This window comes from Brassica napus, chromosome A5, assembly GCF_020379485.1.
Source record: "Brassica napus cultivar Da-Ae chromosome A5, Da-Ae, whole genome shotgun sequence".
NCBI classification, from domain to species: domain Eukaryota; kingdom Viridiplantae; phylum Streptophyta; class Magnoliopsida; order Brassicales; family Brassicaceae; genus Brassica; species Brassica napus.
In genome coordinates this window covers 24,377,885-24,398,181 of record NC_063438.1, presented here as the reverse complement: position 1 = coordinate 24,398,181, position 20,297 = coordinate 24,377,885, and the positions used below count along the sequence as shown (strand labels likewise).

At 34.6% G+C, this 20,297-nt stretch overlaps 2 protein-coding genes and 1 long non-coding RNA gene across 3 annotated transcripts; all 3 read left to right on the top strand.

Annotated features, from left to right (window-relative positions):
• Positions 1-2,355: 2,355 nt before the first annotated feature.
• LOC106345399 (dirigent protein 7) lies at positions 2,356-4,825 on the top strand. Its single transcript, XM_013784598.3, has 2 exons — positions 2,356-3,221; positions 4,706-4,825. Exon 1 carries the CDS (start codon positions 2,558-2,560, stop codon positions 3,116-3,118), a length of 561 nt encoding a protein of 186 aa, XP_013640052.1. The 5' UTR covers positions 2,356-2,557; the 3' UTR covers positions 3,119-3,221; positions 4,706-4,825.
• Positions 4,826-5,333: 508 nt separating this feature from the next.
• LOC106452296 (casein kinase 1-like protein HD16) lies at positions 5,334-9,254 on the top strand. Its single transcript, XM_013894365.3, has 16 exons — positions 5,334-5,918; positions 6,011-6,139; positions 6,209-6,282; positions 6,357-6,426; positions 6,511-6,566; positions 6,649-6,720; positions 6,870-6,964; positions 7,042-7,111; positions 7,205-7,334; positions 7,427-7,645; positions 7,740-7,882; positions 8,066-8,240; positions 8,330-8,420; positions 8,520-8,677; positions 8,773-8,961; positions 9,072-9,254. Exons 1-16 carry the CDS (start codon positions 5,580-5,582, stop codon positions 9,129-9,131), a joined length of 2,070 nt encoding a protein of 689 aa, XP_013749819.1. The 5' UTR covers positions 5,334-5,579; the 3' UTR covers positions 9,132-9,254.
• Positions 9,255-16,342: 7,088 nt separating this feature from the next.
• On the top strand, positions 16,343-18,280 carry LOC125609064. The gene is made up of 5 exons (XR_007339568.1): positions 16,343-16,979; positions 17,083-17,338; positions 17,431-17,484; positions 17,592-17,684; positions 17,947-18,280. It is a non-coding gene; the product is annotated as an uncharacterized LOC125609064 (long non-coding RNA).
• The last annotated feature ends 2,017 nt before the right edge of the window (positions 18,281-20,297 follow it).

Here is a 20,297-nt window from a genome sequence, read left to right as displayed (position 1 = left end):
GGATGATTAAAAAAAAGGACTTGTAAGTATGAACTAGACCCGTTGACCATAACGAAATGAAAATGTCGATACACCGAATTAACACAAAAATATACATATTCGTAACCACTAACCAGTAGTGCACTGCCACGTTGCTAATTGCTATTGGTTGGTAAAAAATATTAAATATGACATACTGTTCAAAATAGTACTTTCTATTCGATTTTCTAAAGTTTTCACGTTTATTAAGAAACTAGGTAATAACCCGCGCCTTGCGCGGAATGTGATTATTAGTTTCGTTATTTTTTAATAAAAACACATTAAATATGTTTAATCTGGATATCGGTTCGGTTTTAAGTTAGTTTTTGGTTTTTAATCTGCTAAAATATAACTATTATTTTAAATTAATACATATTTTGGTTTATTCGGTTAGAATATTTGATTTTTTAGTTTTTTCGGTTAAAACCAAACATTACTATTATTTCTTTCATGTTATCAATTTTAGATAGTTGTCATGTCGAACCAAGGTTTCATATCATAGTTTGTAAACGGATAATAGTTCAAGAAAAGGAAAAATTATTAAGACAAATTATTTCACTACAATTTGGTCGGTAGTGAAAGAAGCATTAAGAAAAACAATATATATTCCAACTTCCAAAAAATAAAATAGATACTTCAGTTGTGGTAAATACTTAGTTGCAAGGTGTTCACGTCAAGGTGCACATTTATGTGTATGTAAAAATATATAAAAATAGTTGACAAATATATAAAGATATTGTTAATTAATATTAAATGATATTTTTATTTAAAATAAGACATGAAAGATAAAATTAAAATTAATTAAAAATTAAAAATTAAAACGGACTTGACATTAGTGAATTTTTTTCATATAAAGAAAATAAATTGTATTCATAAATAGACGTGGACACAAATCGAATATCCGAATATTTGGAGGCATTCATGTTGATTCAATATTTTGCCACTGGATCAGTGACTCTCATATCCGAAATGATTTAAAATTTTAAAGAATATCCGATTTGATTCATAAATAAAATAAATTTTTTAAATAACTGAAAAATTTAATAATAACATTTTATTACAAAAAAAAATATTATTTAACTTTTTAAAATTTTAATACCTAATAATAATAAATTTAATTCATAAAAATATTGTAAAACTTATATAAATTATAATATATATATATATATATAATACTGTACATATATGTATATATATGCATATAAAAGATCGAATTAGATATATGTTTCTAAAAAAATTGGTATTTGTGATTTGTTTTTTTTTGTTTGATATTGTATTTTAGTATCTGATTTGCTTCGTATAGTTATGGATATCCATATTTTTGGTTCAATCAAAAAGGATAACGAATCGAATCAAAATTTATAACTATTTTGCCCAACTTTATCCGTAAACAATAAAAGCACTATATATATATATATACAGTTTAGCTTTTGATTCGTTATTTGTTTTGATTCGAACCGAAAAATTCAAAGTTTTATTGGAGCCATGCATGCGGGTTTTATATTTAAAAATACAAAATATATAGTGTGAATACATTTATGATTATAGTGTGAACGCATTAGTATATTTATTATCAAATCATTGTGAGATTGCCACATGTCTATTATAGTGTGAATGCATTTATTACAATGCTTCTCCTTTAATATATAAGGGATAATAAATTACAATTTAATTTACAATATATTTTTTTAATAACTATCCACTAATAAAATTTAATAAATTCAAATATTCACAATTAATGTTTTTTACAAGTATACAAAAATACTTTAAAAAATATAAAAAATCTATTTTTGTGGAAAACTCTAAAAAAGTTTATTTTCGAGAAAAGAGGGAATAACATGTTGGGATAAATTAACAAGTAGAAGAATTTTTACGTTAACATAATTAATAAGATAAAAGAACAATGGATAATTTTCCATTTCTTCATCAAAGTTATATAATTTAGTTCAGAACTATTTTGTTTTCAAAATTTAAGAGAACAAACTAGAATTAATTAACTCTTAACTTAACATAAAATCATATTTTAGATAGAGATAAAATAACAATACTGGCTGCTTTATACAAGCCGGGCTTGACCCCACGCTCTTGAAACATTTGAATGAAAAGTGGCCAAATGGGGGTCTCTTTTTGAAAAAATATTTATATATTATCTAAAACTTTAAATGTAAAATAGAAAGAAAATAACAAAAAGCAGCTTTAAATAACTATATTAAAAAATTATAATAACTAAAATGTTTTTAAAACTTTGAAGTTGCTAAAAGTATTTTCTCTTAAGAAGTAATTTAAATTAAAATTTTGTTCAAAAACATATTTTTTGATAAAACTTAAATAAAACTTTTTGTTTTGAATGGGGGCCTCCGACTTTTCTTTCTTTTTCCCGGCCAGCGACTACGAATTATGGCAAATAAAAATCATATATTGATTCCCAGCCATCGTCTTTTTATTCTTCTCGAACTGCATAGTACTCTATAATCTATTCTATATATACACAACATATATCAACGATAAATAAATCTCATACAAATTAAAATCCTCACATATGGCAAAGCTCATCCTCATCATCGCCTTCCAACTCATCCTTCTCGCAGCCGTTGTCTCCGCCGGAAAAGGCGAAGACTTTGCAAAAGTCATTGACCGGAAACTCCTAGGCCTCCACAAAGAGAAACTCACTTTCTTCCGTGTCTACTGGCACGACATCCAAAGCGGCTCGAACCCTACCTCGGTCGTGCTGAGACCTCCTCTCACCAACTCATCCTTCTTTGGAGCCGTCACTGTGATCGATAACCGGTTAACCACGGGGGTCCCCGTGAACTCAACTTTGGTAGGCCAGGCTCAAGGAATATACGCTGCTGTGGGGCAGCACGACTTGTCTGCGCTTATGGTGATGAACTTTGCGTTCAAGACAGGGAAGTATAACGGAAGTACGATCTCGATACTTGGTAGAAACGAGGTGTTGACTAAGGTTAGGGAGATGCCGGTGATCGGAGGAAGTGGACTGTTCCGGTTCGCTAGAGGTTATGTCGAGGCAAGGACCATGTGGTTTGATCAAAAGACAGGAGATGCTACTGTTGAGTACAGCTGTTACGTCATGCACTACTAGCTACATAATATAATAGTGTGTGTATCTTTGTTTATTGTGAATTTGCGACTGTCGTTACTTAAGATACATTTTGCATTTACCGAGTGTTGTTGTTTGGCGTTTGTTGCTGATGTTAGGAGTTTTCAAGGCTCCTAAGACAAATGTTGTAGTATAAAAGATTGTCGAACCAGTTCTGAGGGATATCAAAGCACTGAGAATGCAAGTACTCACTTAATCTAAGTGCAACCAATGATTTAGATGGGTTTTAAACTACTACTAAACTAGAATGCAATAACAGAATGATACTTTCTTGACTAAAGGAAAAGAGAACTCATGGGTATAGGGATTAGACCTCGGGTGATCAAGTATCGAACTAAGGATGGCAGAGGATCAATCAAACTATCAACCTTAAGCCTAGACACAATTCTAAGCAAGCTCTATGTCTAGATGAATGCTCATTTGCTAACATATCTCAAACATCAAATGTCTTTGGTTGAATAATATGAAAGCAATCATTACTAACAAGTCTATTAGCTATCTTAGTACCTTTAACAACAAATGTCTTTGGCAAAGTATACTAAAAGCCTAGGAGAGTTGTCTCGGGCATTTCATCGAACACCTTTCGGGTGAGAAATGCCTAAGGATCAACAACTGAATGGCCAACTCAGAAGATGCATTATGATTACTCTACTAGCAAGGAAATATGAATGATCTACACTAAAACATCCTAGCTCTAACCTAATCACCCTTAATCTCCCTAACCCATGAATTCAAAAGGTGATTACTCACTAATCTCCATGATTCCTCTTAAACCCATATTGGATTTCAGATTAACCATGTAGAGAAATAGATAAGAAATCAACAAGAACACAAGAACATAACAAATCAAAACCCCAGAGATGAACTTCTCAAGAGAGTTCTTGTGTCTTTCTCAATAGATCAAAGATAAAAGATAATCTGCCACTGGTGGCTACAAAAGATGTTTAAAACATAGGTTTTTCCAAGTGCAAAACGTCCAAAATAAATTGCAAAAAGGTCCTTAAGAAATCATGATTTTCGGCAGCAAAATAACGCGGAGCGACTTGCAGGTGTCGCTCCGGGAAGTCGCTCCAGGGCCGATTTTTGGTGTCTCCGGGCGAGGGGTCGCGAGCGACTTTGGTGTGTCGCTCCAACGGGTCGCTCTGGATCGGGAGCGACCTTGGTAGGTCGCTCTGAGAGGTCGCTCCGGGCTTCGCTTCTTGTCGTCTCGCCATAGAGACGCGAGCGACCTCGGGGTGTCGCTTTGGGAGGTCGCTCCGAGAGGGGTGTGAGATGCGAGCGACTGCACGGGGTCGCTCTAGCTAGGTCGCTCTGAGAGGTGCTTTGGAGCGACCTCATGACGTCGCTGCGGAACCTCGCTCCCATGCTCTGCTCGTCCAATGATCACCTGTTTCACGTCCTTTAAGCTCCAAATGCATCCAAATGTCCCCAAGAACTCCATGTGGCACTCCAACACCTAATGAGGACAATGAATGCAAAATGCAACCTAGACATGGCTAAATCCTAATCTATATGATGAAAATGCTAATGGATGAATGGATAAAACAATGCAAATATGCAAGATATCAGTTGCATGTCACGTTGTGTGGTCTGATCATTGAGAGGGGGTAACGTAGTTAATTATATGTTTTTTTATAGTATATTCATTGTAATGGTTTTATTTCATTTACAAAATACAAAGTGGTTGTTTCTACATGAAACAGACCATATTTTGGGTCAAAACAAGTGGTAGCATGCAGTCCCTCTATTCCGGTATCAAATGATTTGAGAACATCAACTAATTTCCCTTATTTTTTTGGTTATTTAGCAAATAAGCTCTTACATTATTCACGTTTGCTATACTAAACAAAACATTAGAACATAAATATTTTTGCTGTCTTTCTAGAATTCTGATGGAGAGACGTTTTCCCCGTCCTAATGGAGATACTATATATACAACTTTTAGCTATGTATATATTTTTGTTTGGAAAATAAAAATACTCAGAATCTATTCAAAATAATCACATTTTATTTCGTAACAAAAAAACGTGAGCGGTTGTTTGCATGAACCGCAGGTCACGGACTCAGGGACAGTTGTTTTATTTCTATTTCATTTTCGTTAATTTATTTCTCATAAAACGAAATTTAATACTCATCGTTTTGACGAAAAAGGAAAGATAATTAATTTCTTTCCTTTTGTTTTGTGTTTACTTATCTGACGTGGCATAAATACCTTCTTTTCCACATCGCCTCTCTCTCTCTCCACAACATTTTCTCTTCATCGCAAACTTAACCGGCGAACCCTAATCTCACCCCCAAAAAAAAAAAAAATCTCATCGGAAAATCGATCTCCGATTATACATCAAATCGCTTTCCAAATCCGAAATGAGCAAGGCCTTCGTCTTGGGAGGACTATAATGATCGGACTCTCGGTGTCCCGTCTCGATTGCATGGGGTTTGAGCTATGCCTGAGCTTCGCCGTGGAGTCCGCCGAGGCCGTGTCCCCGACGCTGTAGCTCCGAATCAACAGCCTAAGGATAAGAATCAGAGGAAGAGTAACGGAAAAGCGGTTGCCGTCGGAGTTGCAGAGAGGCCGAGGACGAGATTGGCGGCGAGGAGATTGAAAGAGGAAGATAAGGTAACCCTTCAGGAGAATCCTAAGAAGAAGGGTAAAGAGGTAGTGGTTGAAGAAGAAGAAGAAGAAGAGGAGAAGGAAGTTATGGCGATTGGTAACGATAGTGGTGGCTCTAACAAGGCGGCTGCTCAGGAAGAAGAAGGAAACACTGCTCCTTTCCCCGAAAGGGTAAGACTTTCTCGATGATTATGTTGTTGTTGGAGAGAATCTGTTAATGCATAGCTTTGGTGTAATGACTAATGATTCTTTTTGTCTCTTAGGTTCAAGTTGGAGGATCGCCGCTTTATAAGGTTGAGAGGAAGCTGGGGAAAGGTGGTTTTGGTCAAGTGTTTGTAGGACGTCGTATTAGTGGTGGTAATGATCGTAGTGCAGGAGCTAGCATCTTGGAGGTAATGCAATGCAACTCTGTCTGTCTTATTACTGTGGCGGTCGTCTCACATCTCTAATTTCTCTTGTAGGTTGCTCTGAAGTTTGAGCATCGAAGCAGCAAGGGTTGCAACTATGGTCCTCCACATGAGTGGCAGGTTTACAAGTGGGTGTTCGATTCTCTTACTATTTTTATAAAAGATTTATTTGTAATTAACATTTTTATTTTATTGTGATCAGTACGTTGGGTGGCAGCCATGGAGTACCTAGAGTGCACTTCAAAGGGAGACAAGGAGACTATTATATTATGGTACTGGATGCCTCTCTTCTCTTCTCTCCTTTCTGCTTTTCTCGTGCAGTATGATTGATTGTTGATGTTTTTTTTTAACCTTAGGTAATGGACATACTCGGGCCTAGCTTATGGGATATATGGAATACTTCAGGGCAAGCGTGAGTCTTCGTTACACAACCTTAGAGAGTTCTTATCACTTGGTTCATTATTTATTCACAATATTTTCCCCCGTCTTAGCAGAATGTCCTCGGAAATGGTAGCTTGCATTGCAGTTGAATCACTGTCCATCCTTGAAAAGATGCATGCAAAAGGGTTTGTACTTGAACTTCTTTTTTGTTTTTCTATTTATATTGGTTGCCCAAGGTTTCTTCTTATATCTATTTTGAGCGTCGGTATCTCTAAGTTTGTATGTTTAATCTCTGCTAACAAGCTTAACAAGTTATGATTTGCTTTGGTTTCAGTTATGTGCATGGAGATGTTAAGCCAGAAAATTTCTTACTCGGGCAGCCTTCAACGTCTCAAGAGAAAAAGCTGTTTCTTGTTGATTTGGGACTAGGTTGGTTGATTTCAATATCTCTGTGACTTTTTCCTTGTACTTATGTACCTTTCTCGTCTTTTTATCTAACCTTTCAGCAACAAAGTGGAGAGAAGGAGGTGGTAGCGGACAACATGTTGAATATGACCAACGTCCCGATATGTTTAGGTAATGATTTAATCTTCCAGCTGTTACCTAATTCTGATTTTTTATATTCACTCTTACTCTTTTCTGAATATATCTCTGCTTAATTTTCTGTAGGGGGACAGTTAGATACGCAAGTGCACATGCTCACTTGGGGAGAACTGCTAGCAGAAGGGATGATCTTGAATCATTGGCATATACACTGATCTTCCTTCATCGAGGTAGATTGCCATGGCAAGGATATCAGGTACTACAGACGTATTTTTCTTTTTGTTTTGTAAAATGATGTTCTTAACATACTTCTTTCTCTGCTAATCCTTTATCTTACTCAATTTTCAGGGAGATAACAAGTCATTCCTCGTTTGCAAAAAGAAGATGGCAACATCGCCAGATATGCTTTGTTGTTTCTGTCCCGCTCCTTTCAAGCAATTTCTTGAGATCGTGGTAAATATGAAATTTGACGAGGAACCTAACTATGGGAAGTTAGTATCTCTGTTTCAAGAACTCTTGGGGGAAAACCCGGCAATTAGGCCTATTAACACGGAGGGTGCTCAAAAGGTGACGTTTCCATGCTGTACATCTTTACTTTTTTTTTTTTCCTATTATTCATATTAGAGTTGTTGTTTGACGTCTTGTATTTTTCTTGTGCTAGATCATTTTTCAAGTTGGACAGAAGCGAGGTAGGTTGAGCATTGGGGAAGAAGAAGAAGATGCTCCTAGGAAAAAAGTCCGTCTAGGAGTCCCTGCAACACAATGGATATCGATTTACAATGCCAGGCAACCAATGAAGCAGAGGTAACCAAAAAGTTTATGGTTAATTTATACAGTCAGTTAACTTGCAAGTGTCCTTGATCTATCCGCTGCCTCCAGTGAGAAGTCAAAGTTTCCAACTGAGTCTGCGTTTGCGACTTTGATTCTTAGCTTCAATGTATCTGCAGTAAAAACAATTTGAGATTAATAATCTACTTGTGCAACCAGGTACCATTATAATGTAGCTGATTCAAGGCTGGCACAGCATATCGAAAGAGGTATCGCAGATGGTTTGTTAATAAGCTGTGTATCATCATGTTCGAATCTATGGGCATTAATAATGGATGCTGGAACTGGCTTCACAAACCAAGTCTACGAACTTTCTCCTGTCTTCTTGCATAAGGTTGGTCCAGTGTTTCTCTGTTGATTATTCTTAGGTCTGTGTTCTGTTCAAGATGATATTATGTGAGAGTAAACTCTGTTCTGTCTCAGGAATGGATAATGGAACAGTGGGAGAAGAATTACTACATAAGTTCTATTGCTGGTGCAACCAATGGAAGCTCCTTAGTTGTCATGTCAAAAGGTACATAAACACTTTTCCTGCTTTCGTAAAAAAGTTTAAATGCTTTCTTCATGAATGATATGCTTATTCTATGTTTTGTTTTAAATTGGGTTTTTGAAGGTACGCAGTATTCACAGCAGTCTTACAAAGTAAGCGATTCATTCCCATTCAAGTGGATAAACAAGAAGTGGAGAGAAGGCTTCCATGTAACCTCTATGGCAACAGCTGGGAGTCGATGGGGTGTTGTTATGTCCCGCAATTCTGGTTACAGTGAGCAGGTTAGATGAGATGACTTCTTAATCTTCCTTCACTTTTTGATTTATCGTTTTGATTTCTGGTTCATAAAGTCTCCAATTTATCTCTCTCTTTGCAGGTTGTGGAACTGGATTTTCTGTATCCGAGTGAAGGCGTGCACAGGCGTTGGGATGGTGGATACAGAATTACATCAACAGCAGCAACGACTGATCAAGCTGCTCTAATTCTAAGCATCCCACGGCGTAGACTGGCTGACGAGACACAAGAGACATTGCGTACCTCTCAGTTCCCTAGCACACATGTCAAGGTGAGTAGAGATTTCTCAAATCTCCTAAGACTCTTTTGGTTTTGTTTTTGGTTATCCTTTCCCATTAACAATACCTGAGATGCTGTGTATTGTGTTTTTATCTAATGCAGGAAAAATGGGGAAAGAATCTCTACCTGGCATCTTTAAGTTATGGCCGAACTGTGTCTTGAAATTTACTGAAAAATGTATTCGAAATTGAACGACTCTCTATTGTGTTTTTGTTCAGTTGAATTGTGAATCGAAAGATTTGGTATTGTACTGTATTTTACATATTAGCTACACTGTTCCTTCTATATTGCTATTTAATCTTTATATCAAGAAAATATATTATTGTTGCTATATATTGTAAAGATTTTTAGTAAGAGACTGCTCAACTAAAAATGATACGGATAAAAGCTAATAAGCTACTTACCCAAAATAATAATATAATTCTCCTAAGTAAACGTTTAAACCCTCTGTTTAAAATATAGTTAAATAAAAATTGTGTGTGTTTATCATCTATAAACCATTTTTTATTTTCCTAAATTGTTTCCAATAACAGTAGTAACTAATGTGGGGTAAAAAGAAGACCTGGAATACTCATCAACTTAGGAGAACATTGATTGCCTGTTTTTTTCTTTCTTGATAACAAGTTGGTGTCGCAGAGCGTAGATCACTGCTTAAGGAAAAAGAAAACAAGTTGGTGTTGCAAGAAAACATTGATTCCATGTTTCATTGTTTGTATACAATACGCAGTTTCAAAGACCTTTTAAAAAGTCCCCAAAAATGACACACGAGCAAAAGCAAAGTAGAGACTGTGTGATGGGGGTTAGAGACCGGTTAGTATAGAATCTGAACCTCTCTCTTGATAAGTAGAGAGTTACAAAATACTCAAAAAGAAAGTAACTGAAACCCTTTGTTGGTGGTGGTGTAAGGAAGAATGCATTATTGACTTTTCAAGCAAACCAATCTTCTTCTCCCTCCTTTAATAGTTCTTCCATTTTCTCCACTCCACAATCCGTTCCAATCAGCTTTACTTCCATGATTCGTTCTTTTAGCAAAATTTTCCAAGCTAGCATAATACTTGTCGATATCTTCACACTTGAGCATAAGCAGATTCTTCCCAAGGGGTCAAGAAGGATCAGGCACCGGCAATGAAGCGAAATGAATATCAGACGAGTCTTTATTCATGGGTTTTACTCACTTTTATCTAGAGGCTCTCTTCTTTGTCTGTTTGTTTTACATGCATGAATCTCTCAGAGTGTTTGTTTGTTATTCTCTGCTGGTATAATGCTTGGTCGATTTCTTCACACTTAAGCAAATAATAGTGAATAAACCCGATGAAAAAAAGGCTAAACTTTTTGCTAGTCTAATTCATTTCGCTCTGTTCTCGGCTCCCGGATCCTGTCCCCGGCGTGACTCCTCATGAAAGTAGAAAAGAATCTGAGACAAAACAATTTCTTCCTTGATACCCCTCAACATAAGTTCCCTAGAAACAAAAAATATTACACACTGTACTAAGCCAAAATAATTCATAGACAGGAAGGATGCAAGGACAGTAATCAAATAAAGTGTAGACAGATGAAACAGACACACTCAGACTCAAGTAACCATTTGTATATTTCTCGAACGCCTAGAATCTATTGATCTTTATTGTAAAAATCTTGAATTCTCCCATTGGTAGATTTCAAGTTCGAGCTACTTATTGTTATCCTTATTGGGATATTGATTGTTGCAAAAGATTGCTCACCAATTTTATATGTAGTTCTAATAATTCTTTGGTATTTAGTTAGATTTTGTTAACTAGAAGTAATTCATTTCCGCATGGTCTAAAAGGATATCCAGTAATAGGTACTATGAAACTAGCGAATCGGTTGAATCATCATGGTTTGGCCGAGTTAGCCAGGCACTACGGTGGTCTCTTACACCTTCAAATGGGTAGAATCTATATTCTAGCCGCTTCAACAGCTGAGATGGCCCGATAAATTCTTCAGGTAAGTGGTTTTCTAAAGTATATATATTGTTTGAAAATTTACATATTCTTCTAAGCATTTAGATAGGATATCAGTGAATTTCTAAATTTTTGGAAGACGACTTTCATTTCAAACGTTCAGTTACGTTAGGTTCATGGATACTTAATATCATTCTCGGAGTATCATCGGGTTGTTACTTAATACTAAACCATGCGAAGATATTAGTATAGAGCATTACAATTGTGTATATAAGATTAATATATTAAGGTATAGTAATGTAGAGTATTACAACTGTATATATAAAATTTGATTAATGTTCGTTGATGAGTTTATACACTATAAATTTTTGTAAGGTTCAAGTCATATAAAAATGTGATTTATAATGAATTATGTAGTTGACAAAAAAAAATGAATTATGTAGATTATTCAGAAAATATGACAAGAAATTTCAATATATAAAACTGTCATGTGTAGATTATTATAAGATGATTTGTGGTCTAAGTATGATTTATTGTGGTGCAAATAGAGCATCATACGTGAATTACACATATGACAAATAAAATTGTTAGTTCTAGAACTGTTTTTACTATAATAAATTAGTTTAACAAATTTGAAGGATGAAGGAAGGTATGTTACATGTCATTATTGGCATAACCAAACCGGCCCATCATACACAAAGTGGTGTAATGTTGAAGATAGAGAGCATGCAAATTTAATAACGTAGGGTCATTGTCTCCTCACTTCATCACATAATGAAAAAATGACATCTCGATCGATTCTTATTATATCTCACATGGCCCTTCCATATCTCTCTACTCACATGTCATCTATCTTGTGATCCCAATTCTGGGAGAAATCAGACACAAATATCTCTTATCCATGCTACGGTCAATCTCTTCGATATCTTGGGATAAATAAAAAGTTTAAAGTAAATAACAACGGTTAAATCTCCGCGGCTTCGATTAGAACATAGCATTTCTAATCATTTGTGTCTACACGTATATACACCCTATATGATGATTGGATTGGACCAGGTGTGTTTATGCAGATACTTGTGTAAAGTGTAATTATTATCATGTGCGGAAGTTGGAAGCATAATTGTAATGACTGTTGGATAGGATACCTTTTTCATGCTAATAGTTGTACACTTTGGACCTGCTTGGGTAAGAACAAAGTAGAAGCGCGAAAATGGCATGTAGTGGACCACCATTCTTCATTGTTCATGCAGTAGTTTTACATCATGATCTGTTCACCAGACCACATTAGCGTGTGTGTAAGTATATCGTGACGCTACTGAACCATTTAAAGCACATCCATAAGAAACTCTTTAAGGTTATTAAACAACAAAATATTCTCTCTATTTCAAATTTTATGATATTTTGGGTAAAATCACAAAAAATAAGAAATATACATACTGTATACAAAAAAAAATGATGTTCTTTTCTTTGTATACAAAAATTGATATTTTACCTTTAATTAATGCATTTTGATTTAAAACCAAAATGTAAATATAAAATATTATTGATAAAACTTTTTTGGGAAGTGAATAAAATAATAAGTCTCTTTTCAAAAAAAAAATAAGTCAAAGTATATATTTATTTTTTGTTAATATGTGAGTAAATCTTGAAACAATAATCTTTTAAATCCAGAAGTAATATATTTTTCTAAAAAGCAGCATTAACTAAAACTAATTCAAAACTAATTCAGCCAAATAACTAAATAATTAACAAACACCATTAGTCATGTCAATTTTCAATAAAGCTAAAATAAATATAACTATAAAAATATTATACATTTTTAAACATCAAAAACTCTTCAAAACATTATACATTTTGGAATGGAGAGAGTAATTAAATTTGAAAATTGTATGTAAATGCTTTTAGTATGATAATTGTTTTTTAAATTTAAATTTTTAGTTTTAATGTTGTCTAAACACAGGTTATCTTTATTTTTGTAATTGGTTATATACATTTTTGTTGTTTCAAAAAAGGGTTATATATATATTTTTGAACTGAGGTTAAATCGATGTTCTTTTTTTTTTGTGCAACTGAATTGTTCTTGCCATTTTAGTTTACGAAGACCCAAAAATGAATTTAGGAGGTACATGACTGTGCACACAAAAAAATAATAATAAAGAGGTACATGGTACAATAATTAATTACACTTACATTTATTTATTGGTTTTTACTCAAAATGATAATAAATGTATGTTACCGTTCTGAAGAACTTAAATGCATTTTTCCTCGGAATTGAAGAAATCCATTAGTAAAATTAATACGCAACCTTGAAAGAAGAACAAAAACACACACAGTTTTAATGATGGAAGAGACAATTCATGAGCCAGTATCATTATGAAAAAGTGAAAACACACAATTACAGAATCCTGGTTGCTTGAGGGTTTCAGTTTCTGTGGGTTGCAAAAATACACTAAACTATTAGTGTCCCAATACAGCCGATGGGTCGCTAGCAACATAGGTTACGAGCTAGGCGATTAAATTTAGGGTCATTGTCTCTAAACAATTATGTACGATTAATTAACTAAGTAGACATACAATATAAGAACGAATGCGACGAAACAATGTATTACGTGTTATTAATACGTGCATGTAAATTGTTAAATAAAATTCCCTAGCAACTGATGGGTCGCTAGCAACATAGGTCACGAGCTAGGCGATTAAATTTAGGGTCATTGTCTCTAAAAGCATCTTCAATCCATAGTTATTTTCACCTCTATAATAGCATTTAGAGGTAAAATTGCTCTAACTCACCTCTATTTCTTCCTCTATAATAGATATCTCTATTTTTTACTCTATATTTTAGAGATTGCTATTTTAGGGAAATATATTGGAGCATATCTCACTTTTATTATAAAATTTCCTTATTTTAGAGTTGAAAATAGCAAAATACATTGGAGATGGTCTAAACAACTTATGTGATCAATTAATTAAGGAGACATACAATATAATAAGGAATGCGACAAAACAATGCATTACGTCTTATTAATACATGCATGTAAATTCTTAAAGAAAAATTCCCCGCACGATGCACTCTGTTTAATTAAACCATATTTGCAAAAAGTTGATATGTCATTACGGACAATATCACCGCACAAACTATGAAACTTTATTATTTGATCGTGTATTAAATTATTAATAATGTAAGTCGAGGACTCGAGGAACAGGAAACAATGTACTGCTTCGAAGTGTGTTAAGCAGACTTTGTTCTGTATTAAAAAAATAATCAAATGTGTTTGTTTACTACTTAGAAAGTATAAAATTTCTGTTTTTACTATGAGAGTTGAGTAATAACCGGTGGCTAATTATTAACATTAGATTAGTAAAGTTAATTGTCTTTGCGTACATCATACATACATACTCATGCCGGCACCTACCCCGAGCTAAATGTCGTTTCTGTAGAAGCTATTATTCTTTCACATTCTTAAGTATTATTAATTCGTGAATTCTACAGTAATGTCTATAGTTGGTTTAATATATTATGCAATAATGTATATAGTTGTTGACCCAAAAAAACATTAAAATATAGTAGTAATATGTGGGTGGTAGTGTGACAGGAGGAGGCTGACTGAAGCAGTGACGGCACTGGCCGCCGTTGATGATGTGATGACCTATATACAGAAATATAAACCAGTACCGAAACTAATCATTTCAGTTAATCAATACACTAATTAGTTTCAAACAATAAGCTAAACATTCAATTATCTTCTAAATGCATTTGAAATCCAAAAAGGTATGTAACATGTTCCCACAAATCATTAGAGCAAATAAATGATAGATCACAGTTATCATTTTTGTATCCAGAGATACCGTGGGATCATGCATCGTGAAAATTTTGTTAGAGGACCACAAGATCTAAAGATTTTTAATATTATTATGAAAATTTTGTAATAAGGAAAAGAATAAAATTGGTGAAATTAGAAAGGTAGTAATGATTAGTGCGATGGTTGGGGTTGGACGGACCCACGAAGGATTACTACGTGACACTCGAGTCTGAACTACCTGTGATTGTGCTCTGTTCTATACTTGACACATATTTTGGACCATTACCTTTTTATTTCGTCTATTCACACATTATTATAAATTTTAATTAACTTCCGTATTTTCTAATTTCTATATAATCCGATCCAACTTAATCCATGCAAAAACCCAATCACGGTTCTTTTCAAGGAATTTATTTTCATTTGTATAAAGAACAAGTATTGTCTCGTTCGTTTTTAAAAAGAGCAGAGTGTTGTCTCGTTTAAATTTGAACGGTTTGAAATAATAGTATACTATTGAATCTTAAAATCAACGTAATTAATAGTACGAGTATTTGTTTAGTCAGACCTGTCGGCTGTGACAACGCACTTGTTTGGAAACCCACGTTTAGGAGATGGAGACTGCATTTGATTCAAATTTGTCATATACAACGACGTCGATTCGTTTCCCGAGGTCTGTCGTCGAGAGGGTGTTTAGGAGATCTGAAAGATGGTCACAAAGCTACAAAAATTTAAATTCAAACTAAAGAGTCGTTATAACTTATAGATATGTATACGATATACTACTAATCTATAATAATAAAGGAGAGTTTTCTCTCACCTTAGGCATCCACCTCAGCATATATCATAGGGCTTTTGTTGACAGGTGGCATCTATAATAAAAGAAGAAATCGGTTTCAAAGAAAATATTACGACTTTCGTTTGTGGGCTAGATATTAGATTATTGGTTTATTTCTGTACGTGGCTTTTATTCCAATCTAAACTGGACTGTGTATAGTCAAGACGGTAAGTCTAGGAGACTCCGACGTTTAGATTAGAAATTTTGTCCAAAAAAAAGGATTAGAAATTCCTAGGTGTCTATTTCTGCAACGATTCATCTTACCAGCAACTAAAAATCTGGAGATGTTACAGAATCATGCTGAACGCAAGTGTCGTCTCTAACGCAATCATTAACAATAGTTCCACTCCTTTCAAGATTCATCAATGAATGCATTCCCTTCACTTCCTTTTCCTGAGTCTCCGACTATCCCGTTAAATTCATCACTCCAGTCCTCTCAAAAGAAGTTCGGCTATGACCAGAATCTCTCACTACAGAAGGTTTTCGTGATCGTGTTTTTCTGTGTTCGGATTTAGGAAGATAAGGACCTGATGAGAACACAATCATCGTTGCTCCAGTAACTGTCGACGGTGCAAACGTCCAGGGGCGTCCCTTGGCACAGCCAACTGAAGCATTGGCCTAGGGCCCCCATTTTTTAAGACCTCCATTTTTAAAAGTTTTATTATAATTTTTATAAATAATTTTGGATTTTACTGTTTTGTAAAGTAAAAAAAATATACCAATGTCAAAATGAATTAAATTCAGTCCATTACTAATATGTCAGTGAAAAAACAAAATAATATTAATATGGAAACATTAAAAATAAAATGAATCCACAATTAGATAGGCCCCCAATTTACTTTTTGTTTATGGCCTCCATAACTCTAGGGACGCCCCTGCAAACGTCTTTTCAGAGCGTTCGTTTAATTGCTAGCGAAGTCCCCCGCCATAAACAAGAGATAAAATCCTGAGAGAAGCAGAGAGGAAACCCGCCTAAACCATTCAGTCAAGTCCTCAGACTGTGTTAATCCAAATCGAACCGGGTATAGCTTTCACCATGGTTTCTCTCTCTTTCCTCAGCCTCCCGTCGATCTTCTTCTTCGTCATGTTCTCCCAAACCGATGAGCTTCTAACTTCTGAGAACCTCCTCTTAGCTCTGATCTTCGTCGCGTCCTTCTCTTCATCGCCTCGAGTGTGTACTTATATTTTATTGAGCATTTTTCTGCCTGGATTGATTTTGTAAGTATCATAATCTAATGATTCCTGGTTTCTCTTTCCTACTACACTACACGTGATGATTTCGTTTACTTTTTGGTTTTGTTTATACTTTTTTCCTAATTGAATAACAAGTACACATTGTGTCGTGATCCCACAAAGAAAGATATGGTGCCCAGATGGTGATATAATTGAATGTGTTCCTTTCTCAAAGCAACCAGCTTTTGATCATCCTTTCCTCAAATATCACAAGATTCAGGTACATAGTACGACTCTTACTTAGATTTTATTTGGGATTTATGTTTATTTTCTAAGTGCTAATTTTTGGTTTATTTTACTTGTGATTTCTTCTTTGGGTGAAGCCTAATTACGATCCTAAAGAACTCTTTGATGACAACAAAGTGTCGTCTTCTACTACGTCAAAAGAGAAGGGCAATATATCCCTCAGTTATAAAATAGATATGGTAAATGTACCGAAGGAACCATTCCTATGAGGAGGACAAGAAAGGTGATGCCTTGAGAGCAAGTTCAGTCAAAATATATGGCAAGAAGAAGCATAGAACTGTCATCTTACCTAAATCTGCAGAACCTGGCCTCATCAACCAAAGTGGTCACTAGGTGTGTCAAAGTTTCTTTTTTTTTGTTGGTTTCCTTATCTGAGCTGTGTTCTGTGTTTAACCATAGTATTTTCTGAAATTGATGGACATAAGGTGGTGAAATACATCATTTATGGTCCTGGAAAGAAGAAATATAGGTTCTGTAAGGTTATACTCATTTGTCTTTCTGAATACGTCAGTTTCGTCCTATATCACGCTCTGTTTTGAGATAAAATGTGTGATTTTCATTGTGTTTATGGCTCTTCAATGCACAGAATTTGACAAAACATCGTACCCTTGGCTTGCCAAGTGAAATAATGAGTAAAGGAAAGCACTTCATCTTGATACGCAATCCCGTTCACATATTGGTAAGCTTCCTAAGCTCGATTCGGGTGTTATGAGATTTTTTGAATTGGTTTATCCAGGGCAGGTCTTAAAATGTTGGAAGCCATAAACAATTTCATACGAAGTTTGATGAAATATTTTTAAAAATTGGGGGTGCATGTCAATTTTCTCATTTGGTTATGTCCAGCGCCGGCTTTGGATTTGTCTTGACGTTACGTGTCTAATCCTTCAAGGGTTTTGAGATTTTTCTTCTCATTCTTATGGTTTGTTTGTATGTTCGTGCAGCCTTCTTTTGACAAGGTAATCCCGTTATCATTTCTCGACGTGTGATTGGCAGACTTAGTCTCTGACAACTGAGAACACCAGCACCAGTCATTGATGCGGATGACCTTCAGCGAAATCCCGAGGTTTCATTGCTTTATTATGAAATATTGTAACAATAAACTCAATTAGATTATGCAAGAAGATGCTTATTTTATGTAGCATTCATCTATTTCTAGGCTACGTTACGTGGTCTTAAGCATCTTCTTGGATTTGACCATAAATACTAAATAGCAAAATAATAGTTCATTGTTTGTGTAATAAGAATTTTTGTTCACTTAGGCTACGTTTTTTGACACTTGACTTTTGGATATTAACAGTGACTTATCATCACTCAACAAAATCACCATTATATAGCGGCTTCCAAGGTCAGCTTTCGGTTGCTCTTGATTTTTCTCTCTACTTTTTCTCTTTGCTTAGCTCTGTAACGCCCGCTCCGAAAATGACTTCTGCAGTTTCTCCGGTCGCTAACGCCGTTGCCCATTCCACTTTCAACTCTCTCCGCCTCGGAAGAACTTCTCAGTTCGTTGTTGGTAGTCTCATTTGCTTCTGGGATTCGCGTAACATCAAGAAGAATGGGGAGTTCATGGGGATCACGATTCTCCTTCTCGATGAACTGGTACTGACTTTTGTATTATAGATCTCTTTAAAAAAAAAATTTGATTAAAAAGTTCTAATATTTTGATTCCTCGATGAACTGGTACTGACTTTTGTATTATAATCTGCTAGCTTTAGGTTTTTTGGTACTGACTATTATAATCTAGCACTACATTGGCCCATAACCCACCAACATAAAATTACAAAATGAAGTCAAAAGAAGAGGCCGGACTAGAAAACAAACATGCGGACCATCCTCAACGTTCAAGATACCACCGATAGAAAGCAACAACTTTGGTACAACCCAACGACCAAACACACATTACACAATAGTATATACTATAAGACCAAACCATCACCATATAAATAATAAAACCCCTACTTATACCAGACTTATTAATTATTTTCTACACAAATTGACATTTTCATATATTAAAAAACACAGTCGTAAATAAATTTAAGGAATATATATAATGTCATTGTAACAACATAAAACAATAACTTTCTTTGAAGCAAACTTATATACTTTTAACCTTAACCTTCTTTGTGTTTTTGGCACTAATGGAAAATGCAAACAACATATTTATATTACTACATAGTCTGGCATGTATGGACAACCGTTCCGCGCTTAGCCAATAGTTCACTAACTGATTGCCATATCCATGACATTGACATAGCATGCGAAGATAAACTATTAATTATTTTCGTTCAAACAAGATAATCACAAAACAAATATGTGTATATATATTTTCCATTTGGGAACGTCAACTTTACTTTATGTTTTATGTTCAACTATAATTACTTTGGTGCAACTATCAACTATTTATTCTACTTTTATTGAATTGATCGGTAAAAACCACTTACACTACATGCACTAAACCACTATTAAAAAGATCAAAGAACAATTTTGAACTCATTAGATAATAAAACATACAAACCCGGCGCGTAGCGCCGGAATACCACTAGTTTCTAATAAAGGAGAAAAGCGATAAAGAGCACAAAATTGGTTACTTTCAGTTCAAGCAATTTTGGAACTAAAAATAAGCAATCTCAAACTCATGTTATTAGTAAATACTTGATAAATATCTACAAGTGAAATAAGGTTTTCGGAGACAATTTATAAATTTTATTAACAGCACTGCTTATTAATCCCACACAAAAGCTATAGTTTACTTTGTATTAGTAAATATTTTTTTGAATTTTAACTTTTTAGATTGAGCTCATTCAAAATGGGACCAATAAAGGTAGTCTAAGCTTCCCAAGGGTAAACCAACTGGGACAAAGTCTCTCCAAAATCCAACGAGGACAACGGTCCATTCATCTCTAACCAGCAGAATGAATTAGACGAACAATCATCTAACCAGTTGATATAATATAGTCCAAAATTATAAACCAACATATAATTGGAACAATAGGGAAAGTTTTTAGAGTTCAATTGCAGGAGTTTGGTCAACGAGGAACTGATAAAACTGAAGCAGTTTTAATTAAAAGTAACAAGTCCACTTTAGTATCTTAACCAGCTTTCTCAAAATCAGTTTACACGATGTATAAGTGGTCCATTTGGTAGTAAATCGAACACAAATAAAAACAATTTAACTATACTTTTTGTAAGAAAAATCAGCCTATAAGTGTTTAAAAAATGAGTGTAGACGCCTGTCTAATCATTAAATCTTTATAAATAGTCTAATTACCACTTAAACAATTTCTTAAACATTAGT